Below are 16,393 nucleotides of genomic sequence, written 5' to 3' on the forward strand. Positions count from 1 at the left end.
TCAGGGTTTTATTGGCATTTTGAAAAATGAATAGCAGGACAATATTTACTTCCTAGTGGACCTGCTTGAACTGCAGAGACAAAAATCTTTCCTTGAGGCAGTCATGTTGTTTTTATTCTAATTGTTGTAATGATTAAAAATGATGATGATGTTCTGCTTGATTTTAGAGCTATAAAGACAATTGATGCCTTAGCACTGAAGATTCAGTTTGCAGGGCCTTCCATGAGCATCTCAACACGGAACTTGGCACTTGGTGTTTCATCTTTGAATTCAACTTCATTCAATGGCTCCTCTTTCAGTGTTGGCCCCCAAAACAATGCTTCAGACTTTCAGGTACAGGACACATATTCAAACGTGCGCATAGATAGATAGATGATAGATAGATGATAGATAGATAGATAGATAGATAGATAGATAGATAGATAGAAAGACACCCACACACAAACACACCCACACACATACATACAGATATACATACAAACAAACTTACCTTTAATGAATTTGCATTGGCAAAAATTCCACTGACTACACTGAATGCCTTATATTGAGATTGTGAATGTAAAGCTTTTAGGCAGTGCCCTGCTTGCCAGATTTTTCCTCCTAACTCATACGACCCTGTACTGTGACTGTGAGCTTTCAACAGCACTTTAATTCAAGGTGCTGGAGTTCAAAAGCCATAACTTTATTGAAGAAAGTGAATATAGAAAGCATCCAATTCAACTGAATCCATCACAATTTAACTTCCCAGTCTAGGCTATCTTAATTGGGGTCTGTTATGGATAAGTCTCCTTGTCAATCTTGGCCTTGTTCAGTGTTGAAAAAATGCTCTAATTTTGTTTTCCAGATTGGTTTTGACAAAAGTCAAGATAATTCCCTGGCTTCGGTTGCTTTACCTCCAAGCTTACTAACCCAGTTAAGTCCAGAAGAACTTGAAGCTGTATCCAGAGCTCAGTTTACCTTTTTCAATAAAAATGGACTTTTCCAGGTAATCAGGAACATTAATGACTTCATTTACATAAAATCAAAAGAGCCATTTAAGAATACCATGAAACACGTTGCTGTTTATCTTGTGTGATGACAGTGGGATATTATTGATGATATCAGGCATTATATGAACATATGGAAAGTGGGATGGCTTTCATTTGACATTCATGGAGGCTATGAGACTGGGAACTTTGAAAAACACAAAAAAGCGATCATAGTTGTGTGAACAGAGTCCTCCAAGCTTACAGTTGTTAAGCACAAGGATTCTTTCAGGGACAAACTAAATGTCGTCTTAATTGTGCAACTGCTGTTATACGTAAGTTCTCAATAATGTAAATCGCATATGCAGATGGTTCTGGGCAACTGCAGGAGGTCCCCCCCCCCCCACCTTCTCTCTCCCTCTAGCAGAGGCCAAACAAAAATCGCCCTGCAGCCTCTGTTTAGTAACTTAAATCCCATTGGTTTATGTAGGTCTACTGAAAGTTAGGGTTGCCAAACGTGCGAAATTTCCCAGACATAGTCAGAATACTGCAGTGTCTGGGAGGAAATGGCTGAAATGTCCAGGAAAATCCGGACGTATAGTAACCAATGTCGGAAGCTTAGATTTTGGCAAAATTCCTTTAAAAAAGCTCAAAAACTTGAAGGGTTTTTTGTGTGGCTTTTTGTTTGTTTTTTTGGAAATTTTGCCAAAAATGCTCAACAACCTTTTGAGATACAGGAACCCTACTGTAAGCATGACTTCTAAAAATGAAATGCTTTTTTTAAAAAAAACTATGTGTAAATTGCATTTATCTATGCAATTAGGATCACATGTATTTTGTGCCTGAGACCATATAATGAATGTGAAGTTGAGCATATATGATCTGCTTTATGCCATATAGTGATATAATGTCTTAATAGTGCATCCAACATAGACCCACTGAAATGAATGGAGTTAAGTTGGCCATGCCTATTGATTCTAGTGAGTGTGTTCAGAGTATGATATAGTTGCATTCAGCCCTACGTATCCACTGGGAATAAAAATAATAATAACTGGTCCTGGGTTATAATGATATGGTTTTCAAAAGACCTCTGATGCCACTAAATTCAGTTTAACTATGGCAATTTGAGGGACAGAGTGTTCTTAAAATAAGTGATTTGGAAGGTTCTCTTGCCTTAAAAATGCAGATAAGAATTGCTGAGTTTTAGTAAAGTCTCAGCAAAAACGTCTTTTACATTGCAATGAAGCTCTGCTCAAGAAAGAAGCTTTGTTTTTCAATGAGCAGCTTGTTTCCTATAAATCATTTCAAATGACCTTTGCCTCCAGTGCATCCGCAGCAGAACTCTGCAGCATTGTTTTGGAATATATTATTGTGCTTTTTATTGGCACTGTGTCTAGATATTAAGCATAATCTAGCCTGGCAAATCACTATGACCCACCACTGCCTTCCTAAATATTCCCAACAATATCTATAGAGTCTTTAGTCTCTACATTTTAAAAATTCCTTTGTAATGACAACAAAGAAAGTTATGGTGAACAGCAAAATCGGGGTCCTATAAGTGTTGGGGAAAATGTTGTTATGTCATGGTAACATAATTAATTTTGGCTGCAATCTTCCCTCTTCCCCTTTACATTCTTCTTAATTTTACAATAGGGAAATAAACTATGACAGCTTCAGGGATAGTATATTTTTCTCTTTGATTTGGGGGCATGTCGGGAGACTGAGAAAGCTATGTATCCTTTGTATCTATGCTTTCTGCCAGCACCCTCATGGTTGGGGGGGGGGACATTTGACAGCAAATCTCTATCTCTGATTTCTCTCCTCACCCTCAGAGACTGATATCTGATGCTTTCTATGGCCCCTTGGATGCCCTCCTAGGGATCATAGTAACTCTATACCTAGGGTCTTTGGGCGCCATGACACTCTCAGACACAGCTCTTCCTTGCCCTCCTAATTTTCCCATTTTTAAAATATTGTGGTGGGTTGGAAGTGTTTTGTATGGTAGCCTGCTTTCCTTGTGTTTTATTAGGAGTTTGTGTGTTTGGGGGTGGTTCTAGCATTACCAGATTTCTGGAGGTTTTTTTCCCTGGTGCTCACAACAGTTTCTTTGATTTTCAAATGTGTCCCTAAGACCAAAAAACGGTTGGGTATTCCTTCCCTAACTATAGTTAACACTACATGCATGAGCAGCAGCAGCCTCCAGATCATATACACTTTCTTCCTGAAGCAGATCCATGCATCCCCTTCCACTTTTAATCCACCTAGTGTTCCCTGTTTAGTCCTCACTTGAAAGAACTCTGGCTAATTTCGCATATGGATTGCCCAAACTATTGCGGACCGATCCTTGGTTTATGACCTGTTAACAAACCATAGTTTAAACTAATGGACATAATGGGAGACCCAAATTAGTTTAATAGTGGAGGTGGATAATTGCTAGCTACATCAGAAGACAAGAAAGGGGATCCAGCTTTCTGCTGGATGGTGCTAAATTATGACTTAGTAATGCATGTGGAATAGGACAGTAGGTCATCATTCTATTTGTGCAAGGTAAATATTTGCTATTATTTTATTGGTGAAGGTAGGAGGACCTTCAGGGAAGAAGGAGAACAACAACAGGAAAATGAACAGTGCTTTTCAAATATTTGTATAGAAGTCTCAAAATTTCTAGAGGGATTTCAAACATTTGAGAAAAATACTTCCAAAGTACATAGTGAGCTGGCAGGGGTTAGCACTTCGCTATAAAACACTTGTTCCTTCTACATGTTTCCAGATGACATGAAATGGACCGATTTCACATTAACAATGGCACAAGTCTACCCATTTGTTAGCATACTCAAATGGTGACTGGTGAAGAGTTATTGATGTTCTAGATGTTATAGGTAGACTTAATCTTTCTGGATAGGATGAGCCTTGTCCACAGGAAAAATGCCCCCTTCTATGTTTTGGAGGGTAAAAGATGTGTGAAGCCAAATGGCTCTTGGAATGGATTGTACCGTATAATACTTTGGTGAGATTTTTCAGACCACTAAACAGATGTGCATTCAGCACGCAGAGCTCATATCTCAGAAGTGTGTATAGCAGCACTATGAACATGATTCCTGACATTCAGGAAGCTATATGTGCAGTCATCCAAGTTAGCAATAATCTGTATTGGTTAATTTTTTATGTACACCACTTTGACATGCTAATGAATAAGCAGCATCTAAATAACATACATAAATAAATAAAAAACTACATTTTCATATCCTAGTTACATAAGGCAATTTAATATTTTCCTAATAAAATACTGCACAGAAACCACAAAAAACCTTCCCACCTGTATCTGTTGTTCTTTTGAGTGGATCTTATGTGCCACCTGTCTTCCCTGCCATAGAGTCCTAAAATTATGATGCTTATCTAAACTTCCTTGGAGGCCGTGAAGGAATAATTCATTCCCCTTAACATACATGAATGGAGCAAAAGCTGATACTGAAGAGGTATCCCCTCAAAGTACCATTCTTTGAATTTATGAGCTTTCCTCAGAGTGGCCTGTACATTCCCTAATATGTGACTGTACAAAGGACAGTTCAAACATCAACAGATTAGGTAACTTACCTATAGACACTGAATTTAGGAAAGTCTTGTGACTTTGCTTCCTTTTATATTTAGGTCTTTTTGACATTTGAGTTTAAAAAGTGTTCTTGTGTTTGGCAGGGAACCTTTTGAAACAGTGCAACTTTTTATTATGCTAGACATCGTCTCTCATCTATGTAGATGAGATATAATGGATTTATCTTTCAGTTGATGAATGGAGTTTTCTACTTGCTGACTAATAGAATTCTGGGTTTTCAGTTTATTGCTGCTTCTTTTGTAAATGCTGGTTTTGTATTGTATTATTGTTTGTGCTGTTACTGTGATTTTAATATGTCAATCACCTCAAACTATGGAGTGGATTAAAATGGATAGATAGGTAGATGCACAAGGACCCTCAAAGGGCAGTTCTGGGAAATCTTATCTCCGTTATCTAGGATATTCATTGCATGGTAGCATGTACTAATAGAAGGAATAAATGCTTTATGTTACAAGCATCTTTACTGCCAAAAAATAAAGATTACCTCTTTCCCCTGGAGACTGTTTTGTTAATAAGATAAGAAAATGATTGCGTTCTTGGTTTGGGAAGTGATCTAACTATGTCAGAATTGGATATAATCAGCATTGTTTGAGGATTAACTCTGCTTAGCCTCAGAACAAAGTGACTGAGAGAGTGTTTTTTATGGAAATTATGGTACAAGCTGTCCTTATAACACTATATGTTGCAATAATAAGGGAAATAGCAATGATTCTGTGAGGAAAAGCAAAAATTTAATGTTGCAAACAGGATGCTCTTATAATGAGCTACATTAAGTGTTAACATGCTGGCAACTTAAGCATTCTGGCAAAGCAAAACAAACTCAATTACCAAGCTAATAATTCTTATTTTTATTTTTGCTTGTAAACATTTAAATTGATTTTCCAAAGGATGCAGAAGCTCACACCAACTTAACCAGTTATGTGGTGGCATGCAGTATTGGCAATAGTACCATCCGTGATCTTCAGGATTCTGTGAAGATTACAATTAAGCACACAGTTAAGCAGGATAAAATCCAGGTGAGAAAGCTGTATCATTTGTTTGCTTTTAAAAATCAGTAATGTCACCCATAGCCAAATGAAATTCGAGGAAAGTAGAAATGTGGATTTCACAAACATGTGTTCTTCTGGCAAAGCTGTGGTAGCCATAATAAAGTCTATTAAATCTGTTAACATTCTCTTAACTTTTTTAAGAGCAACTCTGTACAGTTGTTGTGTTTGCTGTGGCAACACTAGCATGTATCTCAGGAAACTTGTAAAGTTTGAGCAAATGAGTACATGTCCTTAAGCAACTGTGTTATGGATGCACAAGCATCCCTAAGTATGCCCCTAAAGGGGGCAGAGCTTTGCACATTTTGCACAAATATTTCAAAAACTCTCAAGGAGAACCTGCGGTTCTCATCTGTTTGTTAATGCTATTTTTATTTTTATTTTACATGTGTAAATATCTAGAAGGCTCCTAAACCCACCTGTGTCTTTTGGGATATGAACAGAAACAGTAAGTTTTTTATTTTGGAAAATTTTCATTTATTATATTGGAAGAATAATGCAATTAATTATTTTTTTCTGCTGTTTGAAATTTCTCTAATACAATTAGCAATGTTCCAGCAACATTCTTTTCTTCAAAACCATGGTATAATAATACCTAGAGGAAACTTTCAACACCTTAAATTCAGGTGCTCACTGTATACTGTTGTTATCTGTGTCCTTATACAACCCTAAAAAAAATCAGTAAATAAAACATGACAAGCTTTGTGTTGAAAAATAGAAAATGAAAACTATGCTTTAACAGAGTTAATAGACATATAATTGTGCCATTTATAGAAGAGAGGATAAGCCAAACTACTCATCATGCCCTTCTTTTTGGACCAGTCATAAACAGATTTGAGCAGATCCCACTGATTTTTCAGCGTTGGTATCACGATTATGAAGTTTCCTTCTTCTAGAAATCCACTGAGCCCACCTCTCTTTTAGTCAAGCAGTTGCTAATCCCTTTTTTATTTTAGTAGGTTTTATATAGTAAATTAATAATTAATTTCTTATTCAAGTTGAGTCTCCTAATTGCTGTTCTACACTTACAATCCGGCTGTTGTTGTGTGTGTTTAAAAAATCTGCTTTTATTGTTGATTTTATATTATTTGTATTTTTAACAATCCTTGTAAGATGCTGTGCATGTTGCGATTGAAACTGGAATTATTCTGGTAATAACAAATAATATAATTGTTTGTCTTTCCCAATTTATCTAGAGGGCCAAGGTGGGTGGAATCCTACAGGCTGCCTTGCGCAAGCAGAATCAAATGAAAACGAGACTGTCTGCTTATGCAATCATCTCACACACTTCGGGGTGCTGATGGTAAGTGATTGTTTACCACTCCTGCTTGTTCACTGCTGCAGGGGGAAGCAGTTGCTGCCAGCCTGAACATGATCTTGCCCCACCCCTGACTTTTAAGGTCAGCACCAGAGACTGGGCTCATGGTCTTGAGAGACAGGCAGGCACTTGACGCAAAGTGTTTTCTTTCCCCGTAGTGGCACCACAATTATGAAATATGCTTCCCCAGGATATCCACTGGAGATTAAGAAAGTGAGGAAAAATAATGGTCCTGAAAGGGGACTGAGCTGCTTTTGAAAAAAGACTGAATCCTGTGAGCATTTTCATGTAACATTCCCCACCAAAATACGGAACGCAGCACTCAAAATTCTGAATGCCTTACTGTAATCAAGGGATTGGTTGGTTGATACTGAATGCCTGGGAAAAGGAATATCTCATGTTCCACTGCCGCCGCCTCCTCTGACCTGGAGATAGGAGCAAATTCTCAAAGCTATGAGTGATTAGTATTAGTTATGGAGATGAGAGAGCATCCAGCACATTACCTCTTCCCCTCCACAAAGCAGGGAAGGTTGTTTTCCTCAAATTCCCCCTAGACTCGAATGAGGAACATGAGTCAAAGAGATCGTGGCCACTGTGAGAACAGGATGCAGGATTAGATGAGCCATTGGCTTGATCCAACAGACTCATCTTGTAATTTTCAGACAGGTTATTAAGAACAAGGTTTAAGAGAAATAAAAGGGAAAAGGCAAAGCTGTGTGTTGAAAAAACAAAGCAACATTTCAAGTTCATCGGACCCAGAGATAGCCCATTGTTTTCAACTACGACACCTGTAACGCCTGGCCATTGGCCCAACAAAGTTGACTACTAATCTGCCCTATGTGGCTGCTTACATTTGGGCATATGTTCTCCTCACAAGTAACATAGCATCTAGATCAAATGGATAAGGATGAATTTTGAGAGAGAAAAGAATGCTTGCAACATCCAGTTTTTAAGGGCTCTTGACCCAGGTAGGATCTGATTCACAGATGGTTGTGAGCAGCCAATCCTGGGAGTTGCACAGTGTTGAAGGATAGAGGATGAAGTAAGCAAGGTGTCCGTGGCAAGGACTGTCACAAGTTTAAATTACTGCAAAGTGGTCCAGCTTCCCATCATGACTTTTTTTTATATATAAAAAAATCTTGCCCCATCAAACTACCTTTAACTAAGGTAAAGAAACTGGGTGGGGATCATGTTAAATATTAAACTTTTCTTTTTTTAAAAAAAGTATGGCTATTTTCATAAACTGAACAAGATTTCTTAGGGTTCTTAAACCCTATTCTCAATGATTATTTCACTTTAGCTGATATTAATATTCCATGTTTCCGCAGTTATTCTTCTACCTAGGAAGAAAATTAGGAAGGTACATCTGATTTGATTTAGCTGATTTAAATAGGTTTTTTAAAGAGCTATAAATATTTGAAACACCAAGAGACAAAGTGTAAGGATTGTCTTTTTCTTCCCTGCATATGATTTATGGTGCATTAGAGCCACAAGGTTCAATATCTGGCTTCCGCAGGCCTAGTAATATATTAGCTCTTTTCACATCTTTCATGAATTTAAATATGAAAAATATCACAAGCCTTTCTGTTCCCTTTTCAGGCTTCTTCTGTTCTACTTTTGCATATTTGTGGGGAAAGGGGGCATTCTTAATTTCAATGTGTCCTTTCTCCAGCTGTGAGTGCTTTTGTGGGAGAGTCCAAAGTGAGGAGAAAGTCGTCATAATCCTGGCAGTATTCCAGTTGGAGAATTATAATATTTTTCTGGCATTTTTAATTGCCAGTTCTTTTTCTCCCAGAGATCTCGTTTGGATTTACATATAATAGCACCAGCCTAGCAGGATCATTGTATGCAGAAACATATGCAGCTTCTCAGTCTACACCCACATATGATTAAGTTATGATGCAGTGATATATGCCATCACAACACATGAATCCATTCACCTTCCCTCTCCTTCAACTGGATGTTAAAATGGCAGGCAATGGGAAAGACCTTTTGACATACAAGTATATGTGTCATTCATTACTGTGCACAAAGTCCACTGCCTTTGGTTAGACTCTGGATTAAAATAACACTCCATCAGTAAGTGATGATGCACATTCACTTGCATCTTCTTGTTGGATGTGCAGGGATCATGAAATGTCAGAGGTCATCAACACTTACTCTAAAACAATTAAACAGTGGGTTCAACTACATGATTTCTAAGATCCCCCCAACATTCTGTGAATCTCATAATGCTGTAATTTCAATTTACATAAAACGAAAAATACTGTTGCTATTCTCTTACTTTTTAGAGCTAATATACAGTTACTGAAATGAGAAGTTGGGACTGCTGAAAAGGAAAGCAGAGAGATGGCCCATTCCTCGGTTTTAACACTTTGTGACATTGTAATTGCGTGGCGAGTCCCACCTCCCCCCTTGTAAAATAAAGACACAGGACACAGCATTTAAAGTTAATGGGCGGAAAAGGCCACAACTTTATTGATTGCAGGAATTGAGCCGTATTGGCTTAGGCATTGGTCCTATCGACTAACCAGCTTCAGCCTGATTGCATGAAGGCCGGCAAGGGTTAACCACCAGTAGGGGGAATCCTGCTGATGTACATCAACTGGGAGCTCCCCTGGGGTCACCGCTCGGGGGCGTGCCTTAGGTCCACACCTCCATAGGCTTCGGACAGGGCCATGCACCACGGAATCCTTTACCGGACTAGAGGGAAATCCTCGGCTGCGCCGGCCCTAAATAGCCTGGGCCACGCCTCCCTGGCCAGCCGATTGGCTGGACAGGGAGATGACGCGCCCGAAGATTCCCAGTCTCACGGGGGCTGTGAGCCAGCCCCCCGTGCGTGGGGAGGGCGTGGGCCCGCAACCCCACCTCCTCTCCAGCTCGGAAGTGGCTTTACTAGATAGTGGGTTAAGGTAAATTGTAAAGTTACAAGGCATATTTATGTTCTGAGAACATAAACAGACAATAAAGGAAAACAGGACTATTGCCAAAGGGGTACATTTCCTCTATGGCAGAAGTTTTAGGTTATCACACAGTTAGATAATAGAATCTTGAAGGAACTCTGGCAGGAAGCCACAATATCTCTGAAGTCTTAAGGGAAGAAGATGAAATGCTTGGTCTTTGTTGGCTTCATCCTGGTAGAACTTGTCACATTTGATTTCAAAAGAGGAATCTTCCCCAAAATGAGAAAACTGGTAAAAGGGAAATTGAAAGGCAAAGCCAAGAGGGTCAAATGACTCCAAATTGGCTGGGAGGTGTTAAAAAACTTGAGTGTATACTGCAGATTAGAAAAGATGCCAGAAAGGCCCAGAGGACACCAGTGTGATTAATGAGCAGAGTCAAAGAAGATTCCTTCACAAAACTGATGTCAATAGGCAGGAAGTTCCAAAGTATGGATCTCACTGGAAGAACGATTTCTTAAAAATGGGGAACAAGTATTATGTGGCACCTGTAACTGCCTGATCCACATATCAAAACACTAGAGTGAACTTACATGGGGGAAGGTGATCTTGCAAGTAAACTGGTCCCAAGCTGTTAAGGGTTTTATATGCTAACAGTAACACCTTGAACTTGGCCTGGTAGCAGATCTGCAACCAGTGCAGGTCTCTAAGCAGAGGTGTTATATGCTGACGGTCTCGCTCCTACTGTCAGTCTTGCTGCAGCATTCTGTGCTAACTGCAGCTTCTGGATGTTCTGTATAGAGCAAATTGTGCTAATCCAATCCTGAAGTAGCCAGTGCATGAACTGCTATGGCCAAGCTCTCCTGATCCAGGAATAGTTATTGTTCCAAGGTGGTCACAGATGCTCAAACAAATGACCCAGCCACATAACCGCTATAGTCATTACCCTCTAAAATAAGACATCACAACAATTCATACTATTTAGCCAGCCTCCCTTTATGTGAATTCCACCCCATCTTTCACCTGCATTTCTGCAAACATGCATCATTCCCAATCTTACACACGACATTTTTCCTGTACAAGGATTATTTCTATGTAGGAAACATTGGTTTCTCAATCTGTATAGATATTAATGTGGAGATAATCTTCATGTAGGAAATTGTCATGCGTGAAGGGGCCATTTGACACATTTTCTGAACATTGAAACAAACGTGATCCTGCTCACATTATTCACAAGGGAGGAAAGGCTGACTCCTAAATGTAAGGAGTTCTAAGGAAATGGGATATTGCATGTGGAAGGATTTCCCACAATATAGTTCTTGAGATCTGCATAATGACATAATATGAACAATAGAGGTTTGTATATTGATGCTGTTTCCAGCTGTTACACTACTTACCCTCTGAATTTTTTCTTCTTCTCAGGAGTTGTAGGAAGGAAGCAGAGGTGTGACAGTTATGCACTAAATATATCAAGTGCAGTGTAGCCAACATTCTCTGGAATTTACCTACATTTTTATCGCAAGAGAAAAATAGTTGTGCTTCTCAAAAAAACCTTATTTCCAACAGTTTATATCTCTTTTTGCCTTATGTGTAGGACCTGCCAGGAACCGCTCTACAAATAGATACTGAAAACACCAAAGTCCTCACTTTTATAACGTACATTGGTTGTGGAATTTCTGCCATATTTTCAGCTGCAACTCTTCTGACGTACATTGCTTTTGAGTAAGTATTTTGTCATAACAGGTCAAGTAATTGTTTTTAATTCAATTGGTAGTCTCAGTGTGAGGAGCAGATTTAAAATTCAGATTGCGATCAGCGAACATGATAAATAGGAGCCGCCTTATGCACCATAAATTTAAAAGGTGTCTAACCTTATCTTAAAATCTGCTGTGCTAGTAATTAGAAGTTACGACAGGACACAGACATATATGTGGCATTATGCCAGTGTAGGGAAACAAAGCAGAATAAATGCCTAGAAGCAGGATGGCGAAAAGACTTTAAATCAGTTAGGAATTTAAGAACACTTAAATGTATGTATACACCATATGAAAACACAGGTTTCTGTACACAATAGGCACTTTTGGCACTCAGACATAAATCTTGACCCCCCCCCCCTTGGATAAATAAGATCCAAGTCAAACAACAAAACAAAAAGCTAGCCGCTAAGAAACCAGAGTGATTAATTACAAATAAATAATTAGAGATGTTGTTTTCATTTGGCAGTTGCAGTTCACTAATAACTTTAAACAGTAGAATAAATGGTAGATATAACGAACAGCTTTAGCAGGGGTGGCTAGTCTACAGACCACATATGACCCTTAAAGATTTTTTTTTTTTGTCCCAACATTTGTCATTTAAACTTGTTTAATTCTGTTTTTGACTGGATGCTATGGGCTCCCTGCTGTGGTGTCATAAGGTTTTTTGCAGCTCCCCAAGGCCCAAATAAGTCAATATTAAATAAAAATAAAAGTATTTTTTATTACTGACCACTCTTGTGGGTGCCCTTCTGTGATTCTGTTATACCAGAAGGTTTTGTGGTTCCCCAAACACAAACCCCAATGCCACATCCGGTCCAACATTGACTTAAGCCTATTCATTGAGCAGGTGAGCACCTATCTGCGTGTTCATTCATGGACTCAGCAGTTCAGAAGTCCAAAGAAGACCAAAAGTTAACCTTAATAAATTGGAACCTACACTTCGTTCTATTATTATTTGCTGTCTATTTATCACCAGAAAATTGCGAAGAGATTATCCCTCCAAAATCTTAATGAATTTAAGCACAGCCCTGCTTTGTCTCAACCTGGTCTTCCTCCTCGATGGCTGGATTGCATCATTTGATGTAGAAGCCCTTTGCATCGCTATTGCTGCCCTGTTGCATTATTTCCTTCTGGCGACCTTTACGTGGATGGGCTTGGAAGCTGTTCATATGTATATAGCTCTAGTAAAAGTATTCAATACCTACATTCGCCGATACATACTCAAATTTTGCATCATTGGGTGGGGTAAGTAATACTTTTACATCCTTTTTTAAAGTAATCTGGTTTGATTACATTTCTCTGTTGCCTACAGCTCCTATTCAAGTCAAGACTGGAACTACTAGGCGACTACAGAAAAACTAATCTTGTTTTTTCTCTCCTTTTCTTTCCACCCTTCCCCTCTCTCACACACATGCACACTTTTCTTTTCTTTTCTTTTTCTTTCCTTTCTTTTTGCTGCAACATGCAGCTTACCATGTTATGGCATTTAAAGGATTCTTAATTCCCCTCTCTCTTCTTTTGTGTAACTGTCACTCTGTACATTATTCCCTCAATCCCCCAATCCCAAGCAGAAGCTTTTCTTGCGAAAGGATTGTATATCATTGCTTCTAGGTGTCCTCTGGATCTGCTTCCATTTACCCACTATTGGTAAAAAGCACCAAAGTATCATTGACTTAGTACATGTAGTGGCAGCTCTTGTGGAAATATGGCTTTCTTATGCTGAGCAGTGACAGAAGCAATGGGGTAACCATTCCTTTGCTGGAGGTGTTGCTTGGTGGGAGAAGCGGTGAAAATGCAGCAGTTCAATACCATCAGTATCCGGTGTGGATACAAGCCACACTAGCAGTGGCAACAGCAATGGTTAAGGCCTGGAAGGCGAGCATGTTCCATCTTCCTCCCAGGCCTTTGATCAGATTCCCTCCAGCTGCCTGTGCGAGGTGATGCTGCATTCTTTAGGGGCTAGCATGTCTAAGGTCGGGGGGTGGGATTTTCCTTCATTTCCCCTTCAGATCTTTAAGTCACCATACCTCCTTTTTAAAAGAGTCTTATTATTATGCATTCACTTTTCATTTATTGTCAGATGCCTTGGAGTCCTGTAGTCACATAGAAAGATAAGTTATAAATGAATGAATGAACTCATCTAAAATAGTGCAGGCAACTCCTGCACAGTACTGCTCCATTCAACCATCGTCTCCACTGCCACCAAGTGACACCTTTGGGTAAAAGTAAAAGCATGAGGCCTCTCTCCTCTTATCTTCATTTAGCAGGAGCAACCATATATTTCATTCATGCCACATAGTGACTGATGGCAGATTCACACAAGTTCTTGTGTTTTGCGGTGAATCTGCTTGTTTTCAGTCCAGGCTTAAAACCTGGTGAATTAATCATGTGCAGTTTGTCACCCATTACCATTTTAATTTGCACAATGTCAAGAACCTACCTAAACTGTATGAATGGTGATGTGTCAAATCATAGGGGGATACACATCAAAACTGTCTAGTCCACCTGACACATTTTGAGCCTAGAGTGAAAATTAGTAAGATTTCCAGGATTTCAATAAGCATAAGAGCTTTATGAATTGTCGCTGTGCTAGGAATTGTACATGACCATTTGGCACATCAAGAATTGTACATAACTATTTGACACACCAAAAATTTATATAGTTCCTGATTTTTTCAATTTATTGGAATCCTATTCCAAGCTCCATAGATTAAATCTGTAGGACATTTTTACACTGATAAAAGTGGGAATCTCTATTCATCCTTTCCATGGCAAATTACATTTGATATACAGTTGAGATTAAACCAACAACAAAAAATTAAAGATCATATTGGATTCCTGTTGGTTCAGCTAGAATAAATATGATTGCATAAAATACATATTGGTCCTGTCATTCTCCAGGGAATGCAATTATTCATAACTTTTGGGATTGCTCCGATTCCTTTGGGCAGGGCAGATAAACACAACAGTTTTAGATGAAGTTTGTTCTTTTACATTTATTCATGTAATTCCGATTTATTTTCCCAATACATGGAATTTGACTAAGGGCCAGCAGCGGTGGTTGCACAGAAGTTTTCTGATTTGCTCAGCATATAATTATAAGACACTGGAAGTTTCACTTAGTTCCAGATATTTAATGCTTGTTGGAATAGCTTGTTCTTTCAGGCTTAAAGAGAAAGTAAAGGTAAAGGAGGTAAAGGGACCTCTGACCATTAGGTGCAGTTGTGGCCGACTCTGGGGTTGCGGCACTCATCTCACTTTATTGGCCGAGGGAGCTGGCGTACAGCTTCCAGGTGATGTGGCCAGCATGACTGAGCCGCTTCTGGCGAACCAGAGCAGCGCACGGAAACACCGTTTACCTTCCTGCTGGAGCGGTACCTATTTATCTACTTGCACTTCAATGTGCTTTCGAACTGCTAGGTTGGCAGGAGCAGGGACCGAGCAACGGGAGCTCACCCTGTCACGGGGATTCGAACCGCCAACCTTCTGATCGGCAAGTCCTAGGCTCTGTGGTTTAACCCACAGTGCCACCCGCGTCCCTTAAAGAGAAAGTAATGTACTCACAAATAGATATAAGCAATTATTGGGGGGAAACTTACAAGCCCAGATCCAAATATCCTGCTACATAGGTAGAAGCCACTTCCAGGCATGGAGAGGAGTTCACCAATTTCACATGCAATCATACATACATACATAGACATATACAGTTCCCCACAAAGAGTTCACAGGTCTCAGAGGCCTGACATAGAAGTTCGAAATGGAGGCTACCAAACTCCCACCCCCCGCAGCAGGATTTTTGGATTCATGTCATAGGCTTTTGTTTTAATATGTATTTAACGTTGTGTGTATGTGAAACACCATTTGCTTGTATTGTTTAACAAATCAATTAAAACAAAACATTTTTAAAATTCACTTTAATGGGGAGCAGAGAAAGGAATTATCTAAAGCTGATATTGTAACTCAGAGAAGGAGGTAGGCATTCTGAGCTGACTGTCGTCCCCAGAGAGCAAGGGCTATGCATGAACCAGTTGCAAAGCAGTAATTTTTGTATCATGTAATTAACAACCTAGGGGCATAAGGAACACAAAACCTAAGATCCATATATATGTAACATGGTCAGTGGTAATTCTTTCATCATTAAAGTTAAAAGAAAAATTACCCATGCAGCCATAAAAATGAATTCTTTCAATCTCATAAAGGAATAAACTACAAATATGACAACATTCTTTGGATCTGGAAAATATTAGCTATGCATGTGAAAAAACACCATATTATTTGAACTATTTTACATAGCTTTTGTATGCCTCTTCTTAAAAACTGTGCCTGGATTTCAAAAAGGTTTGTGAAAACACTGCAAGGGGCATACAATTTTCATTATTAAACCATCTGTTGTTGTTTAGTAGTCTTAGTCGTGTTCGACTCTCCGTGACCCCGTGAACCAGAGCATGCCTTGGAAACTCACTTTCTTCTCAAAGCTTCTCCTTTTTTATGTCCATGGAGTTTTCTTGGCAAAATACTGGAGTGGCTTGCCAGTTCCTTCTCCAGGTGGATCACATCTAGTCTAAACTCTCGGCTATGACCTGTCCGTCTTGGGTGGCCCTGCACGGCATAGCTCACAGCTTCTTGGAGTTATTTAAGCCCCTTCGCCACGACAAGGCAGTGATCCATGAAGGGATATTAAACCATCTAGCAAAGGACAATTCTGATAACTTACTCTAGAGTTCATAACACAAGGTGCCTGTTCACTTTTTTCTGCATCTAGAACTTTTGGGTTCTGAAAAAAGCTGCAAAGGCCTG

The 16,393-nt window shown here is 39.2% G+C and overlaps 1 protein-coding gene across 4 annotated transcripts in view; it reads left to right on the plus strand.

Annotated features, from left to right (window-relative positions):
- ADGRG6 (adhesion G protein-coupled receptor G6) overlaps positions 1-16,393 on the plus strand; it is a 96,525-nt gene that overhangs the window by 61,121 nt on the left and 19,011 nt on the right. For all 4 annotated transcript variants that reach the window (XM_081855260.1, XM_081855259.1, XM_081855261.1 and 1 more), the window contains 7 exons: positions 168-333; positions 845-985; positions 5,463-5,591; positions 6,024-6,069; positions 6,818-6,924; positions 11,434-11,561; positions 12,573-12,841. In XM_081855260.1, the coding sequence (XP_081711386.1) occupies positions 168-333; positions 845-985; positions 5,463-5,591; positions 6,024-6,069; positions 6,818-6,924; positions 11,434-11,561; positions 12,573-12,841 (986 nt within the window). The remainder of the gene's footprint in view (positions 1-167; positions 334-844; positions 986-5,462; positions 5,592-6,023; positions 6,070-6,817; positions 6,925-11,433; positions 11,562-12,572; positions 12,842-16,393) is intronic.

The sequence above is a fragment of the Podarcis erhardii genome (genome assembly GCF_964252035.2).
Source record: "Podarcis erhardii genome assembly, chromosome: 3".
In the NCBI taxonomy this organism is placed as follows: domain Eukaryota; kingdom Metazoa; phylum Chordata; class Lepidosauria; order Squamata; family Lacertidae; genus Podarcis; species Podarcis erhardii.